This window comes from Mobula birostris, chromosome 7 (assembly GCF_030028105.1).
Source record: "Mobula birostris isolate sMobBir1 chromosome 7, sMobBir1.hap1, whole genome shotgun sequence".
NCBI classification, from domain to species: domain Eukaryota; kingdom Metazoa; phylum Chordata; class Chondrichthyes; order Myliobatiformes; family Myliobatidae; genus Mobula; species Mobula birostris.
In genome coordinates, this window is record NC_092376.1 from 55,783,201 (window position 1) to 55,808,417 (window position 25,217).

A 25,217-nucleotide genomic window follows, 5' to 3' on the forward strand; every position below is an offset into this window, starting at 1 on the left:
TCTCATGCCTCCTTCTTGCTCTTCTCAGCCCCTTAAGCTCCTTTCTTGCTTCCCTATATTCCTCAATAGACCCATCTGATCCTTGCTTCCTAAACCTCATATATGCTGCCTTCTTCCACCTGACTAGATTTTCCACCTCACTTGTCCCCCATGGTTCCTTCACCCTACCATTCTTTATCTTCCTCACCGGGACAAATTTATCCCTAACATCCTGCAAGAGATCTCTAAACATCGACCACATGTCCATAGTACATTTCCCTGCAAAAACATCATCCCAATTCACACCCGCAAGTTCTAGCCTTGTAGCCTCATAATTTGCCTTTCCCCAATTAAAAATTTTCCTGTCCTCTCTGATTCTATCCTTTTCCATGATAATGCTAAAGGCCAGGGAGCGGTGGTCACTGTCCCCCAGATGTTCACCCACTGAGAGATCTGTGACCTGACCTGGTTCATTACCTAGTAATAGATCTAGTATGGCATTCCCCCTGGTCGGCCTGTCCACATACTGTGACAGGAATCCATCCTGGACACACTTAACAAACTCTGCCCCATCTAAACCCTTGGAAGTAATCAGGTGCCAATCAATATTAGGGAAGTTAAAGTCACCCGTGATAACAACTGTTATTTCTGCACCTTTCCAAAATCTGCCTCCCAATCTGCTCCTCTGTATCTCTGCTGCTTCCAGGGGACCTATAGAATACCCCCAATAGAGTAACTGCTCCCTTCCTGTTCCTGACTTCCACCCATATTGACTCAAAAGAGGATCCTGTTACATTACCCACCCTTTCTGTAGCTGTAATAGTATCCCTGACCAATGATGCTACCCCTCCTCCCCTTTTTCCGCCCTCTCTATCCCTTTTAAAGCACTGAAATCCAGGAATATTGAGAATCCATTCCTGCCCCGGTGCCAGCCAAGTCTCTGTAATGGCCACCACATCATATGTATGTACCCAAGCTCTCAGTTCATCACCTTTGTTCCTGATGCTTCTTGCATTGAGGTACACACATCTCAGCCCTTCTACCTTACTGTCTTTACACTGTTTATTCTGCTTCTCTTTCCTCAAAGCCTCTCTGTATGTTAGATCTGGCTTTACTCCATGCACTTCTTTCACTGCTCTATCGCTCTGAGTCCCATCCCCCTCACAAATTAGTTTAAACCCTCCCGAACCATGCTAGCAAACCTACCTGCAAGGATATTGCTCCCCCTCGAGCTCAGGTGCAACCCATCCAATCTGTGCAGGTCCCACCTTCCCCAGAAGAGATCCCAATGATCTAAATATCTAAAACCCTTCTCCCTGCACCAACTCCTCAGCCACGCATTCAACTGCATCTCCTCCAATTCTTACCATGACTGTCACGTAGCACTGGCAGCAATCCTGAGAACGCCACCCTTGAGGTCCTGTTCTTCAGCCTTCTGCCTAGTTCCCGAAACTCACACTTCAGGACCTCATCCCTCTTCCTGCCTATGTCGTTGGTCCCAACATGTATCACAACTTCTGGTTGCTTTCCCTCTCGCACCAGGATGTCGTGCACCCGGTCAGAGACAACCCGGACCCTGGCACCCAGGAGGCAACAAACCATGCGGGTGTCCTTTTCACGTCCACAAAATCTCCTGTCTGCTCCCCTGACTATAGAGTCTCCAATGACAATAGCTCTTGTCTTCTCTGTCCCACCCTTCTGCACCACAGGGTCAGACTCAGTGCCGGAGGCCCTGCCACCGTGGCTCACACCTAGTCGGTCATCCCCGCCAACAGTATGCGAGACGGTAAACTTATTATTCAGGGGAATGGCTGCAGGGGTGCTCTGCATTAACTGTCTGCTCACCTTCGCTTTCCCCCCTCTGACTGTCACCCAACGACCTGCTTCCGACAGCCTAGGTGTGACTACCTCCCTGTAGCTCTCATCTATGACTGCCTCATTCTCCCTTCTGAGTCGAAGGTCATAGAAGAAGAACAGTGTCACATGACAGTAGGATAACTTCAGCATTGTCGGTATTGTTTTCACTATTTCCTCATGGAGCAATATTTGAAAACAGTTCATTTATTTAATGGAAGGGAAGTATCAAGGTTTTGTAATGGGGAAAAAATAACATGCTGGATGAATTAAGTAGCTCAGTTTCTGTAGATAGAAAAACAGTTAATATTTTAGATGGATGGCTTTTCGGGATTTAAGTATTTTACTTTTAGGTAGTGCATGAGTGGTTTCGCCAGCACAATTTTCACATTGTCTAAACAGGTTACTTCAATAAAGTTTCTAGGAGAGCACCATGAATATTTTACTTAACATTTTTGCTAACACTAGTCATTAGAAGTCTGTTATTTTTTTCCAAATTAAGACTAATTGTGCCCCTTAATACTTAGACTTAATTAATAGCTTCAAATTTTACTGATGTTGAATATGACATTTGAAGGAAAAAATCTTGGCTTATCTAAACCAAAAGCAGTATTTGAGGGTTAGCACAAAAATAGCAAATATCAAATCAGTGAAGGGAAACTGGAACAGAATTTTTAATATTTTTAAATGTATTTGTTTTGGATGGATCTTGATGTCAGTGGCAAGGCTGGTGTTTATTGACTCTCCCTAACCACCCTTGAGAAGGTGATGGTGAGTTGCTCCCTTAACTGCTGTATTTCTTCTGGTGAAGGCACTTCCACTGTGTTGTTGGATAGAAAGTTCAGGATTTTGACTGATCAGTGAAGGATCAATAGAATATTTATAAGTCTGGTCCATTTGCAACATGAAGGGGAGCCAATGCTCCCTTGCGGGAATACTATCGTACATTAAAATGCCAATGTTTAATCCATGTTTGGACCAGTACTGTAAGCAATTTTTTTTTCTAATCCAAATTATTAATGGTAAGTAGGTTACTGGCAGATAAATGCTGCTTGATGATACTGTTGATGTCACCTTTCACTTGAAAATAGACTAGGTGATAATTGGCAAGTTGGATTATGAGTTGTAGAGTTTGGAAACAGGCCTCTTGGCCCAGCTCATTCATGCAGCAGGTTGTCTGTCAAAGCTAGTCCTTCTCAGCAGTGTCTTGTCATCATGTGGCTGAAGATTGGGTTGTGTGATAGTAGGGATCTGAGGAAAGGATGTTTCAGTATAGATTATCAACACCACTGGCTGGATGTGGTTGTGATTGCTTCACCTTTGTCTTTAGTATATGCTTGCCACACTTGCCACATTGTTGAGAATAGGAATATTATTGGCCCCATTATCTATTTGTCTATCACCATTCACGTTGTGATGTGGCGGTCTGCAGTGCTTTTATCTGTTCTGTTGGTTGTGAGGTCTCCTGTGTTGTTCTGCTGTTCAGCAGACATGTAGTCCATTGTTGCAGCTTCATTGGCTGTACCTCAGTTCTAGTCATGCCTTGTGCAGCTTGAGTTGTTGAACTAAGATTGATTTCTACTTTGATAGTCGTGATAAGCTAAAGGAATACTGAGCCCCAAGTTGAAGATTGTTTTAGTGTACATTGCTGCAGGCGGTTCATACTGTTTCGGGGATGCCCAGTTTTGAGCTGTGGAGTCAAAAACAGAAAGTGTTGGAAATATTTAGCAGTTCAAGCATTATCTCTGAAGAGTGTCAGATCGATTCTCTCTCTCTATATTAAGCATGGTGGGTGTCTTTGGTGGGTAGAGGGAACTTTGCCTGCATGAGGACTATGTGATGTTCACTTCTACCATTGCTATCATGGGTGATGTATCCTTTTAAGGTGAATTGGCAGAGGCAGGATTATATAGTTCATTGCTCAGTATCTGTTGCTTCCCCAGTCTGGCAGCTGTGTCCTCCCAGCCGAGTTCAAATAGTGATATTGCTACTGAGCCTTTCTGATGATGGACATTAAAGTCCAGTGCCAGGAGAACATTTTGTCCTTTTGTTACTTCCAATGCTTCCTTTCATTGTTGATTTATCCACTGAGGGAATACAGTTGGTGGAAATCAGGAGGTTTCCTTGCCCATGTTTGGCCTGATGCCATGAAACTCATGGAGTGTAGAGTCAATGATTCTCTTTATCTGTATAGCACAGCATCTACCCCTGCGGGGAGTTGAATGTTGGGAGGATGTGATAGAGGACTCTGGTATTTTGTCCGTAAGGTGTGATTTTGTTTTTAAGGACACCTATGTAACATAGCATGACTAGCCTGTGCTTTACCTCTTCTCTAGTCCCTAGGTCTTTGTGCAGTGAATTTTGGGAGGTCTGGAGTTCATTGTGCCAAGCAGTGCTCACTAGTTTTCTTAATAATTTCTGTCACAATTTAGTGGTCTAGTTGAGTGATACAATCTAATAGCGTGCTAGGCATTTTAGCACCGATAGCATTGGTGGGTATGGAGTCAAAGATGGGCTATAGAGATTGCAATATTTCTCCAAAGTGGATATTTGTGCACCAATATTTTTTAATGGTGATCATTATTAATAGTGGAAAATCAAACTGTATTTTTAAAATTTGTGTAGGAATAATTTGGAATCAACTGTTATTTTTATTTATTTAGCGATACAGCATGGAGCTAGCCTGTCAAGCACACTGCCCCAGCAATCCCTCAACCCTGATTAACCCTAACCTAATCACAGGACAATTTACAGTAACCAGTTAACCTACCTGGGCTGTAGAAGGAAACCGGAGGATTCAGAGGAAACCTGCGCATTCCATTGGGGGGACCTACAGAGTTTCCTTACAGAACAATGCTGGAATTGGATTCCAAGCTCTGGAATGCCCTGAGCTGTAATCGTGTTGTACTAAACACTACACTCCGTGGTGTCCTGACTGTTAGTATGGATATATTTTTGTCAATGATGTCCAATATCGGTGTGTGAGTTCCATAAGATCATAAGATATAGGAGCAGAATTAGCCTATTTGGCCCATCATCATGGCTGATCCAATTTTCCCCTCAACCCCAATCTCCTCCCTTTTCCCTGTATCCCTTTATGCCCTGACCAATCAAGGATCTATCAACTTCTGCCTTAAATATACATGAAGGCTTGGCCTCCACAGCTGCTTGAGGCAAAGAATTCTGGTAATTGAAACATCTTTGTGCTAAATGTATGAAATATTGAAGAATAGGATTAAGCAATTTGGAATTGGTGAGACAGTTCAAAATCACTACCATGGCTTATCCAGCTCGAACTGACAATATTTATTACCAAAAAGAGAATGCATGAAATTTAAAAGGGCAGACCCAGTGCCTAATAGAAGTTACATTTGTTGGAGTCTAGGGAATGCGAAAGGATTGAAAAACTGCCTGTAATTAAATGTGTGAATTAGCACATTTTATATTCTCAGTGGTGTAGGTGCTATAATTATGAATAAGTACTTACCATTCAGGCATCAAATTTAGTGCAAAACATTAGGGACATGATAATTGCTACTCATTAATTACTTTAATTTTCTTTTGCAGGAATGTTTGTGACAGCAGCAGGAATCTCCCAGCGTGCACCTGTTCACTGGTCAGAGAATGTGATTGGAGCAGCTGTGTGTTTTCCTTATGTGGTGGCTCTGGATGAAGAGTTTGTTACTGTACATAGTATGCTTGACCAACAACAAAAACAGACAATTCCATTCCGAGATGGTCACATACTACAAGACTTTGAAGGTAATTTAAATAAGATGCCTCCACCTAGTCCATTTGCCCAACTCAGCCTAAAACATTGCTATTTAAGTTGATCACAGTTCTCAAGGTTTTGAAGGTTTTAATGCACCAAGTGTTAATTCTAGTACATTTTTTAAAAAGTGATGTATTTATATATATATGCTTTTTGAGTTGTTTGTTCCAGGCTTTTGTGCTCTGGGAGAATTTTTATTTTCCTCATCTTGAAACCTTTCATAATTAATCTGAACTTGAAGTTCCCTAGTAACTGACTTCCCTTTCACCTGTCAATAGTTTTATTGTTGCTCATTATTTAAACCTTTGGTCAGATTGATTTAATCCAGAGGAAACATTCCCAGACCATCTGGTCTGTCTTCATGATCATAATTTTCTAGTCCAAGCATCTTTGTAAATTTCCCCTCTGCCCTTTGTAGAGCCACTTGTGTATGTAATAGTAATCCGAATGATATTTGGTACTCCATCTGGCCTAATTAGAGTTTTGTTCCATTTCAGCATGACATCCCTGCTTTTGTATTCTGTGATGGAGCAAATGGATGTAATTATCCCATATGCTACCTCACTCAACCCATTTACCTCTTCAGGAATCTGTCTCCAAGTTCCCTCTGCTGTTGTACCATTTTAGTAACCTATTATTTATTGTGTACTCCTTTGCTGTATTTTCCTTTGCACATTTTTTTACTCCTCACATCACAAGATTGAGTTCTGTTTATCGTCTTTGTGCTACCTAACCACTTCTACTATTGCCCATACTTCTGTTTTAGTACCATCAACAATCTTTCATATCGGGGACAAATTGTTCACTAAAGACAAGTAATAAATCCAATAAATTACTTTTTTTTTATAACCTGAAGGCTGAAGTGTAATGCAGTCCTTTTAAATGAAGTTTTGTAAATAGATTTGATTCTACAATGTTTTTTTATCATGCCTGCTGACACATTTAACCTGTACATTCTAGCATGGAGTTGACAGTGTTTTTTATTTTGGTAGAAACTGGCAAATGTACACCACAACTAGATCTCAAGATTTTAAACCCTTGAAGGGTGATATTGCACATCTAATCTTACCAACAAATCTTGTGGTGATTTTAGAAGGAAGTGCCCAGTGAAGACAAACGTCTCATCTTCCTTCTTTATCACCTTTTTCTATCTGTGTTGCCACACTCAGTCAATTATGTACTTGTATCCTTAGGTGTTTTTGTTCTACAGCACTCCCCAGTGTCATTTATTATGAAATTCCTGCCAAAAGCCTTGCTCGAATCTACAGATGTAAACTTAGAAAGATGTATCACTTTACACTTGTCTGAGTGAAATTCTATCTGCCATTCATTTGCCCACTTCCTTAGTTGATCTAGATCTCTTTAATCTTGGATGACTTCCTCCACTATGCCCCTCACTACAAATTTTGGGTCATCTGTAAATTTACTAATCATGCCACCTACATACTTATCCAAATCATTTAAGTATAGACAAAGAGCAGATGACCCTGTACTAATCCTTGAAGTATATTGCTGCTCATGGGCCTCCAAACCGAAAAGCTACCCTTCACTACTACAATTGACTTCTTCCAACAAGCCAGTTTTGTATCCAAAACACAAAGTAATCTGCAGATGCTGGGGTCAAAGCAACACTCACAACACGCTGGAGGAACTCAGCAGGTCGGGCAGCATCCATGGAAACGATCAGTCAACGTTTCCTCCCGGTTGCCACCCACTTCAACTCTGCTTCACATTCCCATTCGGATATGTCCATACATGGCCTCCTCTACTGCCATGATGAGGCTAAACTCAGATTGGAGGAGCAACACCTCGTATACCGTCTGGGTAGTCTCCAGCCCCTTGGTATGAACATTGAATTCTCCAACATCCGGTAATTCCCTCTCCCTCCTGTCCCCCATCTGAGTTTCACTCTGCCCCCAGACCCAGCTGCCTATCACCTCCCTCTTGGTTCCGCCTCCTTCTACTACCCATTGTGTTTTCCCCCATTCCTTCTTCACCTTTCCTGCCTATCCCCTCCCTGCTTCCCCTCCCCCACCCCTTTATCTTTCCCCTTACTGGATTTTCACCTGGCACCTACCAGCCTTCTCCTTCCCACCCTCCCCCCACCTTCTTTATAGGGCCTCTGCCCCTTCCCTCTTCAGTCATGACGAAGGGTTCCAGCCGGAAACATTGACTGATCGTTTCCACAGATGCTACCCGACCTGCTGAGTTCCTCCAGCGTGTTGTGAGTGCAGTTTTGTATCCAATTGGCTAGCTTGCCCTGGATCCAATGAGATCTGCCCCTCCAGACCAGTCTGCCATGTGGGACTTTGCAAAAGCCTTGCTAGAATCTATGTAAACAATCTTAACAATCCTCTTGGGCACTACTTCAAAAAAAGCAGTCAAATTTGTAAGATTCTCATGCACAAAGTTGTACTGAGTTAACTCCCTTATAAGCTATGGAGTATTGAGATAATGTTCATTTTATGTAGAGACTGTGTATCACGCTTCTTCTTACCCAGGGGTCCTCAACCCCTCAACCTTTTTTGCACTGCGGACTGGTTTAATATTGACAATATTCTTGCGGACCGGCCAACCGGGCGGGGGGGGGGGGGGTAGGGTTGCCAACGGACAAGAGTAGCAGTCCAATATGTTGTGTTTACCCAGAAAAGACTACAATGACCATGAAGCCTTGCGCGGGCACCAGTGCGCATGCGCGTACCTGCTGATTTTTTTTTCCTGCAAATCGTTTTTGGCGATTCTCTTTGGGGGGGGTGGTGTTAATCACGACTGGAATATAGGTGATAAGTGGCTAATACAATCAATTTTGTTTCTAAGAGGGTTTATCTGACAAATTTAATATTAAACACACACCGCATATTTTCCTCGCATGAATATAGTGATAAGTCAATTATCAGGGGAGGACAGGGGAGCTTGAAGTAAGTGTTGAACGAACTTCCAGTAGAAGTGGTAGAGGCAGGTTTGATATTACCATTTAAAGAAAAATTGGATAGGTATATGGACAGGAAAGGAATGGAGGGTTATGGGCTGAGTGCAGGTCGGTGGGATTAGGTGAGTGTAGCGTTCGGCACGGACTAGAAGGGCCAACATGGCCTGTTTCCGTGCTGAAATTGTTACATGGTTATATAAGTAAGTCAATAGCATCATAACATTTTAAGTAACGTTTGGATATTAAACACACAGCGCATATTTTCCTCATATGAACATATAAAATCATTGTAACACACCAATATCACTGAATCAGTGGGAGCCCTGGGCTTGTTTTCCTGCAACAACACGGTCCTATCGAGGGGTGATGGGAGACAGCGATACTCGAAGGGGGTTCCTTTTATCCAGTCTATTCCTCAATTTAGTTTTCGTTGCATTCATTGCAGAAAACCCCGCTTCGCAGAAATATGTTGGAAATGGAAGCAACATTTTCAGTGCTTTTGTGGCTATCTCAGGATACTTAGTCTTGACTTTGATCCAGAATGCCAGCAGAGATGTTATGTCAAACATACTTTTCAGCCCACGTCACTTGCAAGCTCGAGGAGTTGATCTTCTTCCTGCGCTGACATGGATGACGCGCGGGTAATGACCTCGCATGCGTAATGGCTCAACAGTGGGCTTGACAGGGAATGAAGAAAGGTGCAGCTGACTTATATCGCCAAATCATATCGTTTCCTCGCGGTCCGGTAGCACATGCTTTGCGGCCCGGTGGTTGGGGACCGCTGTTCTTACCAATGAGTTCCTGAATGAGCCATCCAATTTTATCTCCACAATCAGAAATTTGGGTAAATAGCACAGGATGCTCTCCATCTGCATTTTCCCAGTTTCCTGCAGCTGCTGATATGAAAAGCAGCTACTTACCAAAGTGAATAAAAGTATAAATTCTGGACTTCTCAAAATAAAACCCCAAGGTGCTGGAATCACTCAGGCAGCATCAAAGGGAATTCAAAACATTTACTGTTTTTATTACCAAATAAAACTGTGTTTTAAATGGTAATATCATTTAGATTATGAGAACACTCAGTCCTCTTTTATTGTCATTTAGAAATGCATACGTGCATTAAGAAATGATACAACGTTTCTTTGGAGTGATAGCACAGAAAACAGGTCAGACCAAAGACTAACACTGACAAAACCACATAATTATAACATATAGTTACAGCAGTGGAAAGCAATACCATAATTTGTTAAAGAACAGACCATGGGCACAGTAAAAAAGAGTCTCAAAGTCCCGAGTCGATTGACTCCCCAGTCCCCGATTGCAGGGGGCAAAAGGGAGAAACTCCCTGCCATAAACCTCCAGGCACCGTCAATTTGCCGATACCTTGGAAGCAGCCGACCCCAGCGGACACTGAGTCCATCCGTCCGAAAACTCCGAGCTTCCAACCAGCCCTTCCGATACAGCCTCCCGAGCGCCATCCTCTGCCAAGCGCCTTCGACCTCTCCCCGGCCGCTGAAACACGCAAAGCTGAGGATTTTGGGGCCTTCAGCTCCGGAGATTCCGGTTACCACACAGTAGCAGCGAAGTGGGCATTTCGGAAGTTTTCCAGATGTTCTGCTGTGCTCTCACGTCTGTCTCCATCAAATCAGAATTGTGCACGGTCCCCTACTTGACAAATAACAGACATCACCACCGAAGTGGCCGCACATGCTGTCGCACCGCCATCTTCTCCCCCCTCCCGGGATGATTTACTGCAACTGAGGAAAATCTTTTTCTGCTGCCCATGTCCCAGTAGCAATGGTATAAACATACCAAGGATCTTTGGAGCAAGGTCTTTTTAGGGAAATCAAATTTGACTCTCTGACTTGGCAAGTGATTAGGTTTTGAAAGTGAAAGGAAAGTATCAGAATCCTTTGATTTATTTGTAGATGTGACAATTACTGTTAAGATTTCTATGATGCACTCAGTGGTATGGAATGACATGAAAGAGGGGATATCCCTGCAGCTGCAGTAGTATAAATACAAGAAGTTTTTGCAGATGCTGGAGGAACTCAGCAGGTCAGGCAGAAGCCATGGAAATGAACAAACAGTCAACGTTTCAAACTGAAACCATTCTTTAGGACCTCAGGGTGTCGGCCTGAAACATTGACTGTTTATTCGTTTTCTTGGATGCTGCCTGAGCTAATATAGTATGGTTGACAGGAAATACTGCCCCAGGGCATTTCCAAACTTATGCCATGGGCCTCCAGCTGAAGATTTCTTTCTTTCCCAGTGAATTGGAGTCTATCAATGAAAGCGGATTTCTGTTCATGTCATGCAGACTTCAAAATCTCCAGCTACAAGTATCCACACCTTTGAGAACTCTTAAGATTGAGTGCAGCAAAACGAAGACGTTGATAGCATGTTCCCTGCAAAACGTTTTGTGTGGTGTCTTATGTTTGTAATATTACCAAGCATTTGGACTTGGAACATATGAGAGTATATTTGAACTTAATGATGGCTTGATTACTGATGTTCATGAACCAAACACTTTGTATTTTTAAAGCTAGTGATATTAAAATGTCATCTTAATTCTTTAAAACAGGAGCAAAATACTGTGATGCTGGAAATTGATGTTGTCTTACGTAACCTGTGTGATAACATAAATTTCTGCTTTGGTTCAAATATTTAACCTAATGCTGAAATTTTACATAGGTTCAAATAAAGTAGGTTTTGTTGATCATCTGTCAAAATAGTTTTCTCAAAAATGGTCCATGCTGTAAATATTGTATTAAGAGACTTAAGACATAGGAGCAGAAGGCCATTTGGACCTTCGAGTCTGCTCCGCCATTCAATCATGGCTGATCCTTTTACCCCTCCTCAGCCCCACTTCCCGGTCTTCTCCCCATAACCTTTGATGCCATGTCCAATCAAGAACCTATCAAGCTCTGCCTTACATATACCCAACGACCTGGCCTCCACAGCTGCCTGTGGTAAAAAAAAAAGATTTCATAAATTTTACCAACTTCTGGTTAAAGAAATTTCTCTGCATCTCTGTTTTAAATGGATGCCCCCCATCCTGAGGCTGTGCCCTCTGTCGTAGACTCCCCCACCATGGGAAACACCCTTTCCACATCTACCATGTATAGGCCTTTCAACATTCGAAAGGTTTCAATGAGATCCTCCCCATCCTTCTACATTCCAACATATTGTCATTTGTTTTCATGTAATGTGTTTGCTATAGATATTAGGTGCATTGTAAGCTGCAGATCTGACATGTTAGTTCTATTGTATCCAACAGGGAAACTGATTTTGGCCACTAGTAAAGAAGTACATATTCTGTTACCTTTGCCTTTGGAAAGGCAGATCCAAGATCTTCTTGCCAGCCACAGAATAGAGGAAGCTCTTGTCCTAGCAAAAGCAGCACGACGGAATATTCCAAAAGACAAATTTCAGGTTAGTAGAATATTAAGAGTTAAATTACCAAATCTATTCTGCTTAATGTAAAAATCGAGCAGTGTGTTCCTGGTTGTAATATTTATATAATGGGCCGTTCATTGTTTATTGCCAAAGATGTAGATTGATCCTTGTATTGTCCATTTTCTATTCATCCACATCCAATCGTGCACAACTCCCTTGTGGAAAATGGCAAGGGTTTCTCCTTAGTAACCATCCACTAAAATAAGGATGTAGATCTATATTTTGTCATTAATTGCTGCTGTTGTGGTTCTGCATATCCACAGAAATGAATATGTTTTATTCTTTTGAGCTATAGTGAATGAATTTCTAAATGTGATCTATTTATATAGATAATATACAGACATCTACAATATACTCCTGTTTGATCTTTTGCCATTGATAGTTATTATTGAAAATATTGGGTGAAATATTAAAAGTATTTCACTATAATAAAACTGCATTATTTGTGTGGTATTGCAAATAAAAATCAAACATTATATATTTTTCTTTCTAATGAATTGGGAAGGCACTAATATATTTATTCATAGTCCATGTTCATTGTCCCAAGGCTTTGGCTAACCATGTCTGAATAATGGTCTTTAAAGCTATTTGACTAATGAAGTCTGTTTATAATCTGTAGGTTATGTACAGAAGAATTCTGCAGCAAGCTGGGTTTATACAGTTTGGCCAGCTTCAATTTTTAGAAGCTAAAGAACTCTTCAGGTAAGAATTGCTTTGACAGTGTAGATTCAGTCTGATGTGTGGTGGACTCTGCTTCTTAGTTTGCAGCACAGATCTAATTTTCTGCAGTAGTTTTGTTTTAACTATTGCTACTGATCTTGCACTGCAGTTCCATTTGTTTCACAAACACTAAGTGGTAAGAAAGGTCAGATCTAGTAAACCATTAAAATTTACATTAGATTGCTCTTAATTCAGACATTTTAAACTAACTGGTGCATGTACCAACTGTTCAATTAATGATAGTATAGGGAGAAGTGCCCAGAGATATAAAACACTGCTGACATCTGTAATCAACCCTAATATACAAATGTATATACAAATTGCCTGTAATGTGCCTCAAATTCTTATAGTTTTTAAGCAACAATTCAGGTGCTGCTTGGGCACTGAGCATAGTTTAAAATATTCCAATCCGTTGTATTTGATGATGCTTAATGAACTACTGTAATTGGGTTCCCAGAGCTTCTGTTGTATTCTATCAAAGCTTCTATTTGTTATGATATTGGACAGTTAGATCTAATCCCCTATATATTTGTTTCTTAACAAGCTTAGAGAAATTACGAATCTAAATATCATAGATTGATAATCTTGTAGGTAGACAAAGATCATTTGGCTTATGATGCATGTTTCTTAGGCCCTATGAAAGAGCTTTCCAGTTATACATAATTCTGTTTCTCTCACTGCAGTAATTAATGGTTTTCCCTGAGGTCAATTGTTAATTTGTATTTATTAGTTGAATGGCTTTCATTGACAGAGATGTTGTTCAGGGTAGTCTGAATCATTTGGCTGTCCTGTTTATGTTTTTATTAAACATTGATCAGCTTGTGTTTATTTGAATTTTTTCTCTTGACAGGAATGGCCAGCTTGATGTAAGAGAGTTAATGTCGCTGTATCCACTACTGCTTCCTTCAACCTCTACATTTATACGGTCCCATCCCCCTTTACATGAATATGCTGACTTGAATCAACTCATGCAGGGTGATCAAGAGAAAATTAAAAAGTGCAAGCGTTTCCTTATGAGCTACTTGAATGAGATTCGAAGCACTGAAGTAGCAAATGGCTACAAGGCAGAAATTGACACAGCCTTGCTAAAGTTATATGCTGAAGATAACCATGACAGTTTGCTGGATTTGTTGGTTTCTGAAAATTCCTGTCTATTAGTGGACTCTGTTTCTTGGCTGGAAAAATACGAGAAGTATGTAACAAATGATTTGTATTTTTATAAATGTGAGGGACATTATTGCCTTAAACAATGTTAGAAAGACCAAGGCAGAGACCCTTTGCTGCTTTTTATTACTTGTGATGTTTCATCAAAGCAGAATGCAAATGAATCATGGGCTATCTACCTCCATTTGTGTTTTCTTGCTGATATGTTTCAAATGCAAGTTTATCTTATATTTATTTCCTCTGGACCTACTTTTTTTTATATTGAAGCAACCCATTTATTTTAATTTTTATATAGATTTTGTTTGATATCACCTTTTATCTTCGTACTATAGAAGTTAACCGCTAATCTTTTTTTATTCATTTTGGCCTTAGGATTAGACTTGTTCATCTTTTATGCACTAGTACAGAAGATTAAGCATATTTATACAAGGAACTTCCAGGACTCCTTGTGTAAATTCAGTCCTGCTCTTTATGTATTATGCACCACATTGTTTTGATCTTTCAATATTGTCTTCATCCATATTTAGTAAATCCATGGATTGGACAAGATTGAAGTGATTTTTAATTTAAATTAGAAGTGGCACAGTCCTGTAATATTCAGGTTCAGCCTGACAATTTGCAGTTCCTATGTTTCCCTTACTAGATACCATGTTCCCTGTTTGTGTATGAGTAGAGTAAACATTTTCCAGTGGATTTAGCTGAGTTTCAATAAAATTACATCACATGGTATCGCTGGTTATACAGAAAGGATGAATTGAAATAAGTAAACAGGAAATTGTTAATGTTGAAAAAATCAGTGGGGCAAAATGTATGTGAAACAACTTGTACATGCTAAGCAATGTCCTAAATGGATTAAAGTTTGTTTGGAAATTAAATAAAGAATATAAAGTCTTTTGGACAGAGAAAGAAGTAAAGCCTCAATACAAGTATTAATTTAAGTACGAAGAGCTAAGTAAATTCAAGAGATCAATTTTTTATAATGGTATTAAGCACACAGTGTACCTCTGGAAAAACAAACTAACACATTTTTAAATAGGAAGGGAAAGCAGTGTGAATATTTGCATATATGCATATTTGATAAAAACATTGTTAAAACACTCGCTGTCCAATATTGTAAGACATCAGGTATTCTAAGTTTGAAGTTAGTGTGGTAGGGAAAAATGAGTGACTATCCACTTGGCGATTCAACCATTGTGTAAAATATGGTCACTTGTTTCAGGACTTCGGAAGGTAATATCTGGAATAATTTTACTTGTTGTTCCCCACCTTGGACTAGGGATGGTGGCAATTGTAATTGAAGAGATGAAATGGAAATAAAGAGATAAAAATATACTGGAAATGAGCTGATGAGGCAGCATCAATGAGGGAAAAATGACTACCCATTCAGGTCAATGTTTCATCATACTTTCACTCCTTGTGATAAATAATTAAAATGGCTTTCTCTCCACAAATGCTGCCTGACCACAGCATTTTCCATTTTTATTTCAGATTTCTAGCATCTCCATTTTTGGGCTTCTGTTTTTTTTTGACTGCTTGAAGAAACAAAATCACTTTTAGTAAAGACAAAATGCAGCAACAGGGACTCGATGATTATCTGATAAATGGAAGGTGGCACAGAAACAGATTGCATGTATATTTGTGAAGAATTAATATGTTGTCTTGAATGACTGTCTTGTGTGCTGTGAATACTGCATCTTTCTGATGGATGTAATCTTTTTGAAGTTTAACTAGTTTAATGTGTTTCTTGAACAGATACTTTGCCCTTGGTCTTCTTTATCACTATAATGGACAAAATGAAGCAGCACTACAGGTAAAGTGGTGTTTAGTTTTTCTGGACTGTCTTTTAAGATTTGCATTTGCTTCAATGTATGCATTTGTGAAAATCATTGGAAGAAATCAATTGAGTTCTCTCAGTGTGTAAGTAGGCATTAGGAGAAATGCACGACCAGCTAGATAAACAGATGTAGAATATGGGAACAGTTTCCACGTGACTTAACTGTAATGTTTACAGGTGCCATTTTAGTGGTTGTTTAACTGGTGTTTTGCAGTTGCAATTAGAGCTTCTAGAAAACATAAGTATTCGACTTAGAAATAGTACAATGTAAATAGATAGTTAAGACTGACATTGTTTAAGGGTTACCATGATAATATAGCGGACAGTGCAACACTGTTACAGCTCAGGGTGTTGGAGTTCAATCCCGGCGTCCTCCCCGTGGAATGCTTGGGTCTCCTCCAGGTGCTCCAGTGTCCTCCCACAGTCCAAAGATGTAACGATTAGTAGGTTAATTGGTCATTGTAAATTGTCCCATGATTGGGTGAGAGTTGAATCGGGGGTTGCTGGCAGGAAGGGCTGGAAGAACCTGTTTTGTGCTGTATCTCTAAATAATAAATACAGGTTTCCCCCGCCATCCGAAGGTAGAGCGTTCCTATGAAACGGTTCGTAAGCCGGAATGACGTAAAGCGAAGAAGCAATTACCAATTATTTATATCGGAAAAATTTGTGAGCGTTCGCAGACCCAAAAATAACCTACCAAATCATGCCAAATAACACGTAAAACCTAAGACAGCAGTAACGTATAGTAAAAGCATGAATAATGTGATAAATACACAGCCTATATAAATTAGAAATACTTCTCTACAAGGATTGCCTGCACTGTTCTCCATAGTGAAAATCTCACGCAAGCGCTCTTGGCAAAACACCGTCTCCAGTAACCTTTAAGCTATGAAGCTGCCAAATCATACCAAATAACACATAAAAATACACAGCCTATATGAAGTAGAAATAATGTATGTACAGTGTAGTATCACTTACCGGAATTAGGAAGTCAGCACCGAGCACACTGATGATGGTGTGTTAGGCTGAGTCCTTGGAGGTTGGGTTGGTGCAGTGGCCCCCACCCTCCAGGCAGCGAACTGATACCGATCCGCGAAGCATGCAGGGGTCCAGCGGTGGCTGGGCCGCACCCAACACATCTTTAAGAAAAAAGCTGAAATAAACAAGCTAATTAATTAGGTGCCGCCTGGCACGCAAATGTCGGCCCAGATCAGAGGCAATTGCCGATTACATAGAGCAAGTGAAATCGGCAATCGCTTCTGATCTGGGCCAACATTCATGTGCCGGGCGGCACCTAATTAACTAGCTTGTTTATTTCGGCTTTTTTCTTAAAGACGTGCTGGGTGCCTCCCGGCTACCGCTGCATTCTCCGTGAATCGGTATCTGTCGGCGGCCCGGAGGTTGGGACCACTGGGGTGTCATCTCATCGTTATCAGGGCAGGCAGGTCATCTTCTTCTATGTCTATTAAAAGTTGAGACCTTGGCCAAAAGAACAGAGTTTTGCCGTCAAGCAATTACCCATTGTTATGAAGCAATGAATAATGATGCCCCCCCCCCCCAAAAGGATGGAGATGGGAAGCTATAGTACAGTGAGCCTAACATTAGTACTGGGGAAAATGCCAGAGGATGATAAAAGTGAATATTTGGAAAATAACGAGAATAGATGAGTCATTATGGCTTTCTGGAAGATAAAGCTTGTTTTTCAATCCTACTGGAGTTTAAAGGATGTAAATAATTAAGATTGATAAGGGAAGATCACTGGATGTGATTTACTTAGATTTTCAGCAAGCCACAGGTGAAGTCCCATATTAGCATATAAATTTAAAGTACATGGCAATACAGGAGGCTGCAGATTTTGGAAAGAAAAAGGCAGCATATTAAGCAGCATCTGGGGTGGGGACTGATGGAACGGAGAGGGAATTGTCAACAGCTTCTGTGTTGCTTTTGATTTCCAGCATCTGCAGAATCTCTTGTGTTTTGGAATTGCCAATACTCTACATTAGGACTGAGTGGTGAAGAAAGGTAGCCAGTAAAAAGAGGAGGGGAGAGGGGTGAGGTGGCCAAGCAATTAATAGGTGATGAAGGCTAATAGTCTTGTTTGGGGGAGAGGTGAGATGGAGTTGGGAGACAGACTGATGGAAGCAGACAAAGATAAAGGGGTGGATACAACAGATGGAGCCAGGGGTGGTGGTGGTGTGCAAGATGAAGGTGGAGACAGTTGCTGGAAGCAAAAAGAGGATACAGAAGTACTTTATACTGGAATCTGATAAATAAGGTGAACATGGAGGAAAGATGAAGGATAGATAGAACCTGGTGGGGGAAAGAGGGATGAGTGAAATGTGCAGGTGGATGGAAGCAGGAGGGGGTAAAAATAGGTGATTTGGGGTAGGAAGAGGTCTAAATCAGATGGCGAATATTATCACTATCTTATATGATGTCAACTTTTTTTATTTTGCAGTAGCAATACAGTGCAAAGACATAACATTACTATAAATTACAAATTATATAAATAGTACAATAAACAATAATGAAGTAGTGTTTATGAGTTTATGGACCATTCAGAGATCCGATGATTGAAGAGAAGCTGTTCCCAAGTTGTTGAATAAGGGCCTTCAGGCTCCTGTACCACCACTCTTGTAGTGAGGAGAGGAGGGTATACCCTAGATGGTGAGGGTCCTTAATGATAGCAGTTTTGTAACAACAACCTTGCACTCAACTTAGGAAAGACTAAAGACTTCAAGATGGGGAAGTGGAGGGAATAAACACCAGTACTCATTGAAAGGTCAGCAGTGGAAAGGATGAGCAGTTTCAAGTTCCTGTGTGTCAACATTTCTGAAGAACAATCCTGGGCCCAACATATTGATATAGTTATGAAGAAGGCACATCAGCAGCTATGTTTCATTAGAAATTTGAGAAGATTTGATATGTCACTAATGATGTAAAGAGGAGAACTTTTTGATTGGTTGCATCACCATTTGGTAGGAAGGGGCCAATGTACACCATCAGAAAAGGCTGAAGAGGGTTGTAAACTCGGCCAGCTTCATCATGGACACTAGCCTCCCCAGCACTGAGGACATCTTCTAAAGGCGATGTCTCAAAAAGGCAACATCCATCATTTAAGGACCTCCACCACCCAGGACATACCCTCTTCGCATTACTCCATCAGGGAGGAGGTACAGGAGCCTGAAGGCGCACAAGCACAATGTTTTAGGAACAGCTTCTTCCCCTTCGCCATCAGATTTCTGAATGGACAATGAACCCGTGAACATACTACTTCACTATTTTGCTCTCTGTTTTGCACTACTTGTATTGCAATTTACAGTATATTGTATGTATTGCACTGTTCTGCCACAAAACAACAAATTTCACGACATACTGTATGTTAGTGATGATAAACCTCATTCTGATTATGATGGAAGCCATCTTCCTGAAGCACTGTCTCTTGAAAATATCCTTGATGATGAGGAGAGTTGTGCCCCTGATGGAGCTGGTTGAGTCTATAGCCATCCGCAGCCTCTTGTGACCCTGTGCGTTGAATACTCCATACCAGGCTGTGATGCAACCAGTCAGAATGCTCTTCACCAACATCTACAGAAATTTGCAAGTCTTTGGTGACATACCAAATCTCCTGAAACTCCTAATAAAGTAGACCCTCTGTTGCACATTCTACGTGATTACATCAATGTGCTGGGCCCAGGGTAGATCCTCCGAGATGTTGACATACAAGAACTTACAGCTGCTCATCCTTTCCTCTGTTGACTCCTCAATGAGGATTGATGTATGTTATCTGGACTTCCCCTTCATGAAATCCAGAATCAATTCCTTGGTCTTGTTGACGTTGAGTGCAAGTTTGTTGTTGTGGCAGCACTCAACCAGCACAATCTATCTCAGTCCTATAAGCTTCCTCATCATTATCTGAGATTTTACCAACAACATCTGTGTCATCTGTGAATTTATAGGTGGTGTTTGACAAGAAGTGGATTGGGAGAGAGGGGAACCTGGGAGACGAGCAGGAAACGTTCCAAACCTAAGGTTTGGAAGTGAACCTCTCTCTAACAGTTGTAGAATGAATAGCTTTTGCATTCTAAAGTCGATGTCAAAGTTTATTGTCATATGCACAAGTACATGTGCAAAAAGAAACTTGCAGTAGCATTACAGGCACATGCTATCATAAAGCAGCAATCATGAGAACAACAAATTCAAAATAAATTATACACAATTTTTACAAGAGGTAGCAAAATTAGTGCAAAATGATCAAAGTAGTTAGTTTTGCTAAACTAGTGATTAGGGTTGTGCCACTTGGTTCAGTATCAGAATGGATGAAGGGAAGTAGCTCTTCCTGAATGTGATGGTGGGAGTCCTCAGGCTTCTGTGCCTTCTAACTCCTGGTAGCTGAAGATGCAAGGCCATGATGGTTGGGATCTTTGACGCATGTTGACTTCTTGAGCAGCGCCACCTGCAGATACTACTGATAATGATGAATCAGCATAATCTTTTGAAGAACTGGAAAAACATTAGATTTCTCTATTTTAATTTGCTCAGTCTCCAGAGAGATCCTTATCCTTAAAATGGACAATCTAGCAAAAGTGCAGTACCTCTAGTCTTGTACTGGGTGCCAACAATAGATGCTGCCTGCTTATATCAAATAAGAGTGTCTTGGATGTCTGGATGAATGTTGCTCCTTCAGTGTGTATAACAATGCTCACAAACTTGTGTGCATTTATCTGTAAGTACCATATCATCGTAATAAACCCAATGAATTAACTTTTGAGGGAAGGAAAGTGAAAAATAGGAATGGATCAAGAGAAAAGCAGCTTATATTTAGGGACGGATACTGAGAAACTAGTTGACCATAAATAATGAGAAGATGAGAGAACAAGGAGCGAAGAGTGTATGTGTGTCCACTAGCCCCAAAGGCAGCAAAGTGTATAGGTAAGATGAAAGGAATGAATTTGGGGTACTTCCTTTCTTAGTTAAGACTTAGAATACAAGTTAGAACTGTATAAAATGTTTGGGGTATGGTAAGATTTCTCTCCAGCATCATGACCCAAAATGTAGAGGAATATGAAAGTATTTTCAATGTCAACTTAATATTTGTTTTGATTTGGAGAATAAACAAATATTTGTTTTGGAGAAAATCAAGACCAAAGAGGGAGAAAACCTTACAGATTTGAGCCAAAATAGAAAGATGCAGAAACAGAGTCAGTTTTTCAGGACAATATCAACCGTTCTCTTCAGATAACTAATAGAAGTGCCTTGATAGTTACTTATTATCTGATGTTTTTGGTGTATTTATTTTCGAAGAGATTAAATTGTCATGTTCAAACTAAGCTACTTTATTCAGTTAAATATTAAGGGGAAAGTAATTTCAACTTTTTGACAAGTTTTTAAGCTACATGACAGAAATGGATTTATTTGCTATTAGATTATGATTTATATTTTGTATACTGATGTGTCATTCTGCACTGATTATCTTTGGGGGTGATGACAGTTGGATGTATAGTATTGATGTGTAATATGGTGTTGAAGTGTTATAGTATTGAAGTGTTTGAGTTTGTAATTTACTAGTTTTTAAAAATTCTTTGGCAAAAGATTACCGCAAATTCTATTAAACAGTTTTTTTTCTATTTCTGATTCAAGCCAATATTTTCTTTCCTTGTAGTTGTGGGTGAAGATCGTTGATGGAGAACTCCAGGATACAACCCGTTCCGATCTTTTTGACTATATTGTTGATTTTCTAAGCTTCTGCTCTAATCACGAACTGGTATGGAAGTATGCTGACTGGGCCTTACAGAGAAATGAAGAGGTTTGGTTTTCATTTCATTGATGTAAATAATAAATAAGTTGATCTTGACTTAACGTTTCTTAATAGAGCTGTGGAATTTACAGGAAAATGTCAGCAGATCCTTGCTCATCTGCAAACATTTCCCCAAAGGATATCTATGGCTTTTCCCCACCACTTGTGGGGGGGCATTTCCTCAAAAAAAAACTAAGCTAATATCTCGATTGATTTTAATGAAGAATAGCTCCAATGTACTAAGTGCTGATATTCGCATGCATTTAAATATTTTCTGTGTGTGTCTCTGTCTGAGATTTTACTTTTCTAATAGCTAGAGTAAATTTTAAATTTGTTCAAGTGTCGGAAACATTCAATATTTTTGAGAGTGTTGATGATTGGCGAAGCTAGAATTGATGTTATTTGACTACCAAAGTGTCCTTAAAGCTGTTTTGCGGACATTTTTTTTTGGCTACGCTAGATAACACTGCGGAAGCCCCTGCCTTTTCTTTAAACCCTGCGCCAGGTAAGTGAAATTTTTTTTCTGTAGTCAATTAAAAAGCATGGTGGCCTCACAGCCAAGTGCAAATTGTGAGCTATGGCTTTTGTATTGTGTCATCTGAATTTTTTTTTGCTTAATATAGATAAATAAGATTTTAAAAAAAAAGTATTTGTTTAGTATGTCCTCTATATCTACAGGGTTAAATAATAAACTTTTTTAAAAACACCTGAGTTCATTCACAGGCGTTCATGTTTTACTTGTGTTACAGTAAGTTAATTATCAAGAACAGTAGCAGTACATTATGGAAAGTGGTGCAAGAGCTAAAACCATCATGAAATGTTTGATATATATTTTTTGAAAACCTGAGCAACTGAAGCAGTAATTTTTATGGTTTGTGGATTATGCACAAGGGATGGAGCAAGGGGTTAAAGAAAAATGAAAATTTTGTAATGAAGCACCAATTGCATTGAGAATTCTCACAACTTCTTTTTAGCATACAATGTTTAAAAACATCATAACTCCCTTAACTGCACAAATTACAGATTGTTTATATTTGAATTGTACTCCACCCACTGTAGCTGTTGCCTTTTGAGTCCATTTTTAAGAGTGATGGGGGGTTAAAATAAGCGCATGGAATTTAAATGAAGATATTAATTAGTATGATTATTGTAAAATTTTCAAGTATTCCTTTTTAAAATCAGTAGAAACGCTGTTTGGAGAAAGGTCATGATATGGTAAATTAAGAATCGCCAGTAATACGGTTGTCATTTTGCTGTTTCTGATAAGGTTGGTGTCCGGATTTTCACAAGGCGACCAGTTGATGAAAACCAGACAACCTCTATGAATCCAGATGACATCGTCAACTATCTTCACAAGTATAAGAAAGCTCTTGTTGTGTATTTGGAACACTTAGTGTTTGAAAGAAAGATTCAGGTAAATATTCATCAGATCTACAAATGTGAAAATGCAGTTTGTATTCTAAAATACCTATTCTGATATTTAGTTTATAATTATTAGGTGCACTTTCATGGAAAATACCAGATTAAAATATATTGCATGTAGTTTTGCATGACCTACTGAAACACCTAAGCTAGTCAAATACTCTATATCAATGTAAAGATTTGATTTTAAGAAGCTGAATAGTACCCCTATTTCATTGTGCTGAATTGAAGAGTTGTTTCGAAGAAACGGCTGGGAAAACAGCACTCATTTTGAAACTAAATAACTATCAGTTACCTTCTCTCATTGATGGTTTTTTCTTCCCAGGAATGGAGTTGATCCTTCTAAGTTTATGCATACTGAAAAGTATTGGTGTCTTGATCTTTTATCCCTTTTTATTTTCAGTCATCCTCCCCTCCCACCCTAATATTTCATCTGAGAACCCATTTATTGAGTTTATTTTCAATGCCTTCACTGAATGTTTAATTTGCTACATATGTGCCTGAAGTAATTTCTGACGAAGCTTGATTTAGAACGTGTTGCTGTGTTCTGTTGCGTTGGTTTTACCCTGGAACTAGTTTATTACTTCAAGTATGTTGGGGCCATCATAGCATAGTGTAGATGCTATTACAGCTTGGGGCGCTTCGGAGTTCAATTCCGGTGCCGTACTGTGCTGTTGTCCCCGTGGAATACGTGGGTTTTACTTGGGTGCTGTGGTTTCCTTCCACAGTCCAAAGACGTAACAGGTAGGTGAATTGGTCATTGTAAATCGTCCTGTGCTTAGGCTAGGCTTAATTGGGGGTGCTGGGGTGGCTTGGCTCGAAGAGCTGGAAGAGCCTATTCCATGCTGTATCACTAGATTTAAATATAAATGTTCAAATTTATACTACTGAATACTTAAATACTAGTGAAATTTAAGAGACTGCTAGACAGGTATATGGAGGAATTTAAGGTGGGGGGGTTATATGGGAGGTAGGGATAAAGGGTCAGCACAACATTGTGGGCCGAAGGGCCTGTACTGTGCTGTACTGTTTTATGTTCTAAATAGTGGATTCTCATTAATTGGGCCACTGGTTAATCGGAGTAGCTGCTTATTTGGGAACAAGAACTAACAGAGAAATTAGTTGAGCTTCCCTTTGTTTATTTGGGACACTATGCCTTTTATTTGGGACAGGAGACAGTTGCCATACAGTTTCTAACTAATGTCAGTTGAGTGCACTCGTGCGGCTGTTAGACACTACACTGTGCTTAGAGCAAACAGTAGTTAAATGGCATCGGTTGTGTGTTTCTCTGTTCAAAAAGCAGTAAATTTTGCCACTGATAGTTACTAAGAAATAAGAGGTAAGACAATTCAGAACTGTTTTGCTCCTTATGGTGTCAAGCATTCAGGCTTGAAGATGCCAGAAGTGGCCAGGAGTGAAAATGAAATTATTTCACATCTTCTAGTTATGAAGAATTTGAATGTATCAACAATAATCTTGAATGTTACAATGAAAATGAAAATTTGGAGGATGTAATCATCAAAGGCATTGTATGAAGTCAGTTCATTATCTGCAAAAGGTGTCTGCTCTGATTTTGTTCAATTACAGTTAATCAAAAGAAATACACTGGACGAATTTCTCCGTCTAACTATTACAGTTTTATAATACTGTAAAGTTATTGTTAGTTTTCTACTTTGTTCGGTATTTCATTTAAATACATAATTTATTACTCAATTGAATTGTAGTTTATCTTTTTATACCTTCCTACCTATTTCCTTGATACTGGCTAATTGAGGCAGCTGTTTAGTTGGGCCAAAATGATCCTTGTGTATCGCAATTAACTGGAATCCACTGTATTTGTGTAATGTATGCTGTAATTTTGAAGTTAACATTTTGTATTCAACAGTCTGTTTTGCTGGGTATGCTGTTTCTCCCCCAATTCAAATTGATGTTCAAAACAGATATACGATTGTCCCTAAATGTAAAGGACCAGAAAAGCCCATTGACTCCTCTCAAAATTATGTAGCAGAACTATGTTTTCTGTTATCTTTAGTGATTTATCCTTGCTCTGTTTGCATCTACAGAAGGAGAAATACCACACACATTTGGCTATATTATACCTGGATAAAGTACTAGAATTGCACTCCCAGGGAGGATACGTTTCAGAAGAACTATTTTCAGCACGTTGTACTCTGAAAAACTTACTACAGCACTCAAATCTTTATAGAGTTCATCTTTTGCTAGGTAAAACGTTGACATTTTTCTGTTTGTTATGCACAATGGTGTTATTACTTAATCATATAAAGAT

The 25,217-nt window shown here is 39.7% G+C and overlaps 1 protein-coding gene across 2 annotated transcripts in view; it reads left to right on the top strand.

Annotated features, from left to right (window-relative positions):
• The window catches only part of tgfbrap1 (transforming growth factor, beta receptor associated protein 1), a 50,259-nt gene that overhangs the window by 20,472 nt on the left and 4,570 nt on the right, over nucleotides 1-25,217 (top strand). For both annotated transcript variants that reach the window (XM_072263216.1, XM_072263217.1), the window contains exons 3-10: nucleotides 5,401-5,595; nucleotides 11,815-11,969; nucleotides 12,613-12,695; nucleotides 13,564-13,905; nucleotides 15,630-15,687; nucleotides 21,374-21,517; nucleotides 22,776-22,922; nucleotides 24,994-25,153. In XM_072263216.1, the coding sequence (XP_072119317.1) occupies nucleotides 5,401-5,595; nucleotides 11,815-11,969; nucleotides 12,613-12,695; nucleotides 13,564-13,905; nucleotides 15,630-15,687; nucleotides 21,374-21,517; nucleotides 22,776-22,922; nucleotides 24,994-25,153 (1,284 nt within the window). The remainder of the gene's footprint in view (nucleotides 1-5,400; nucleotides 5,596-11,814; nucleotides 11,970-12,612; nucleotides 12,696-13,563; nucleotides 13,906-15,629; nucleotides 15,688-21,373; nucleotides 21,518-22,775; nucleotides 22,923-24,993; nucleotides 25,154-25,217) is intronic.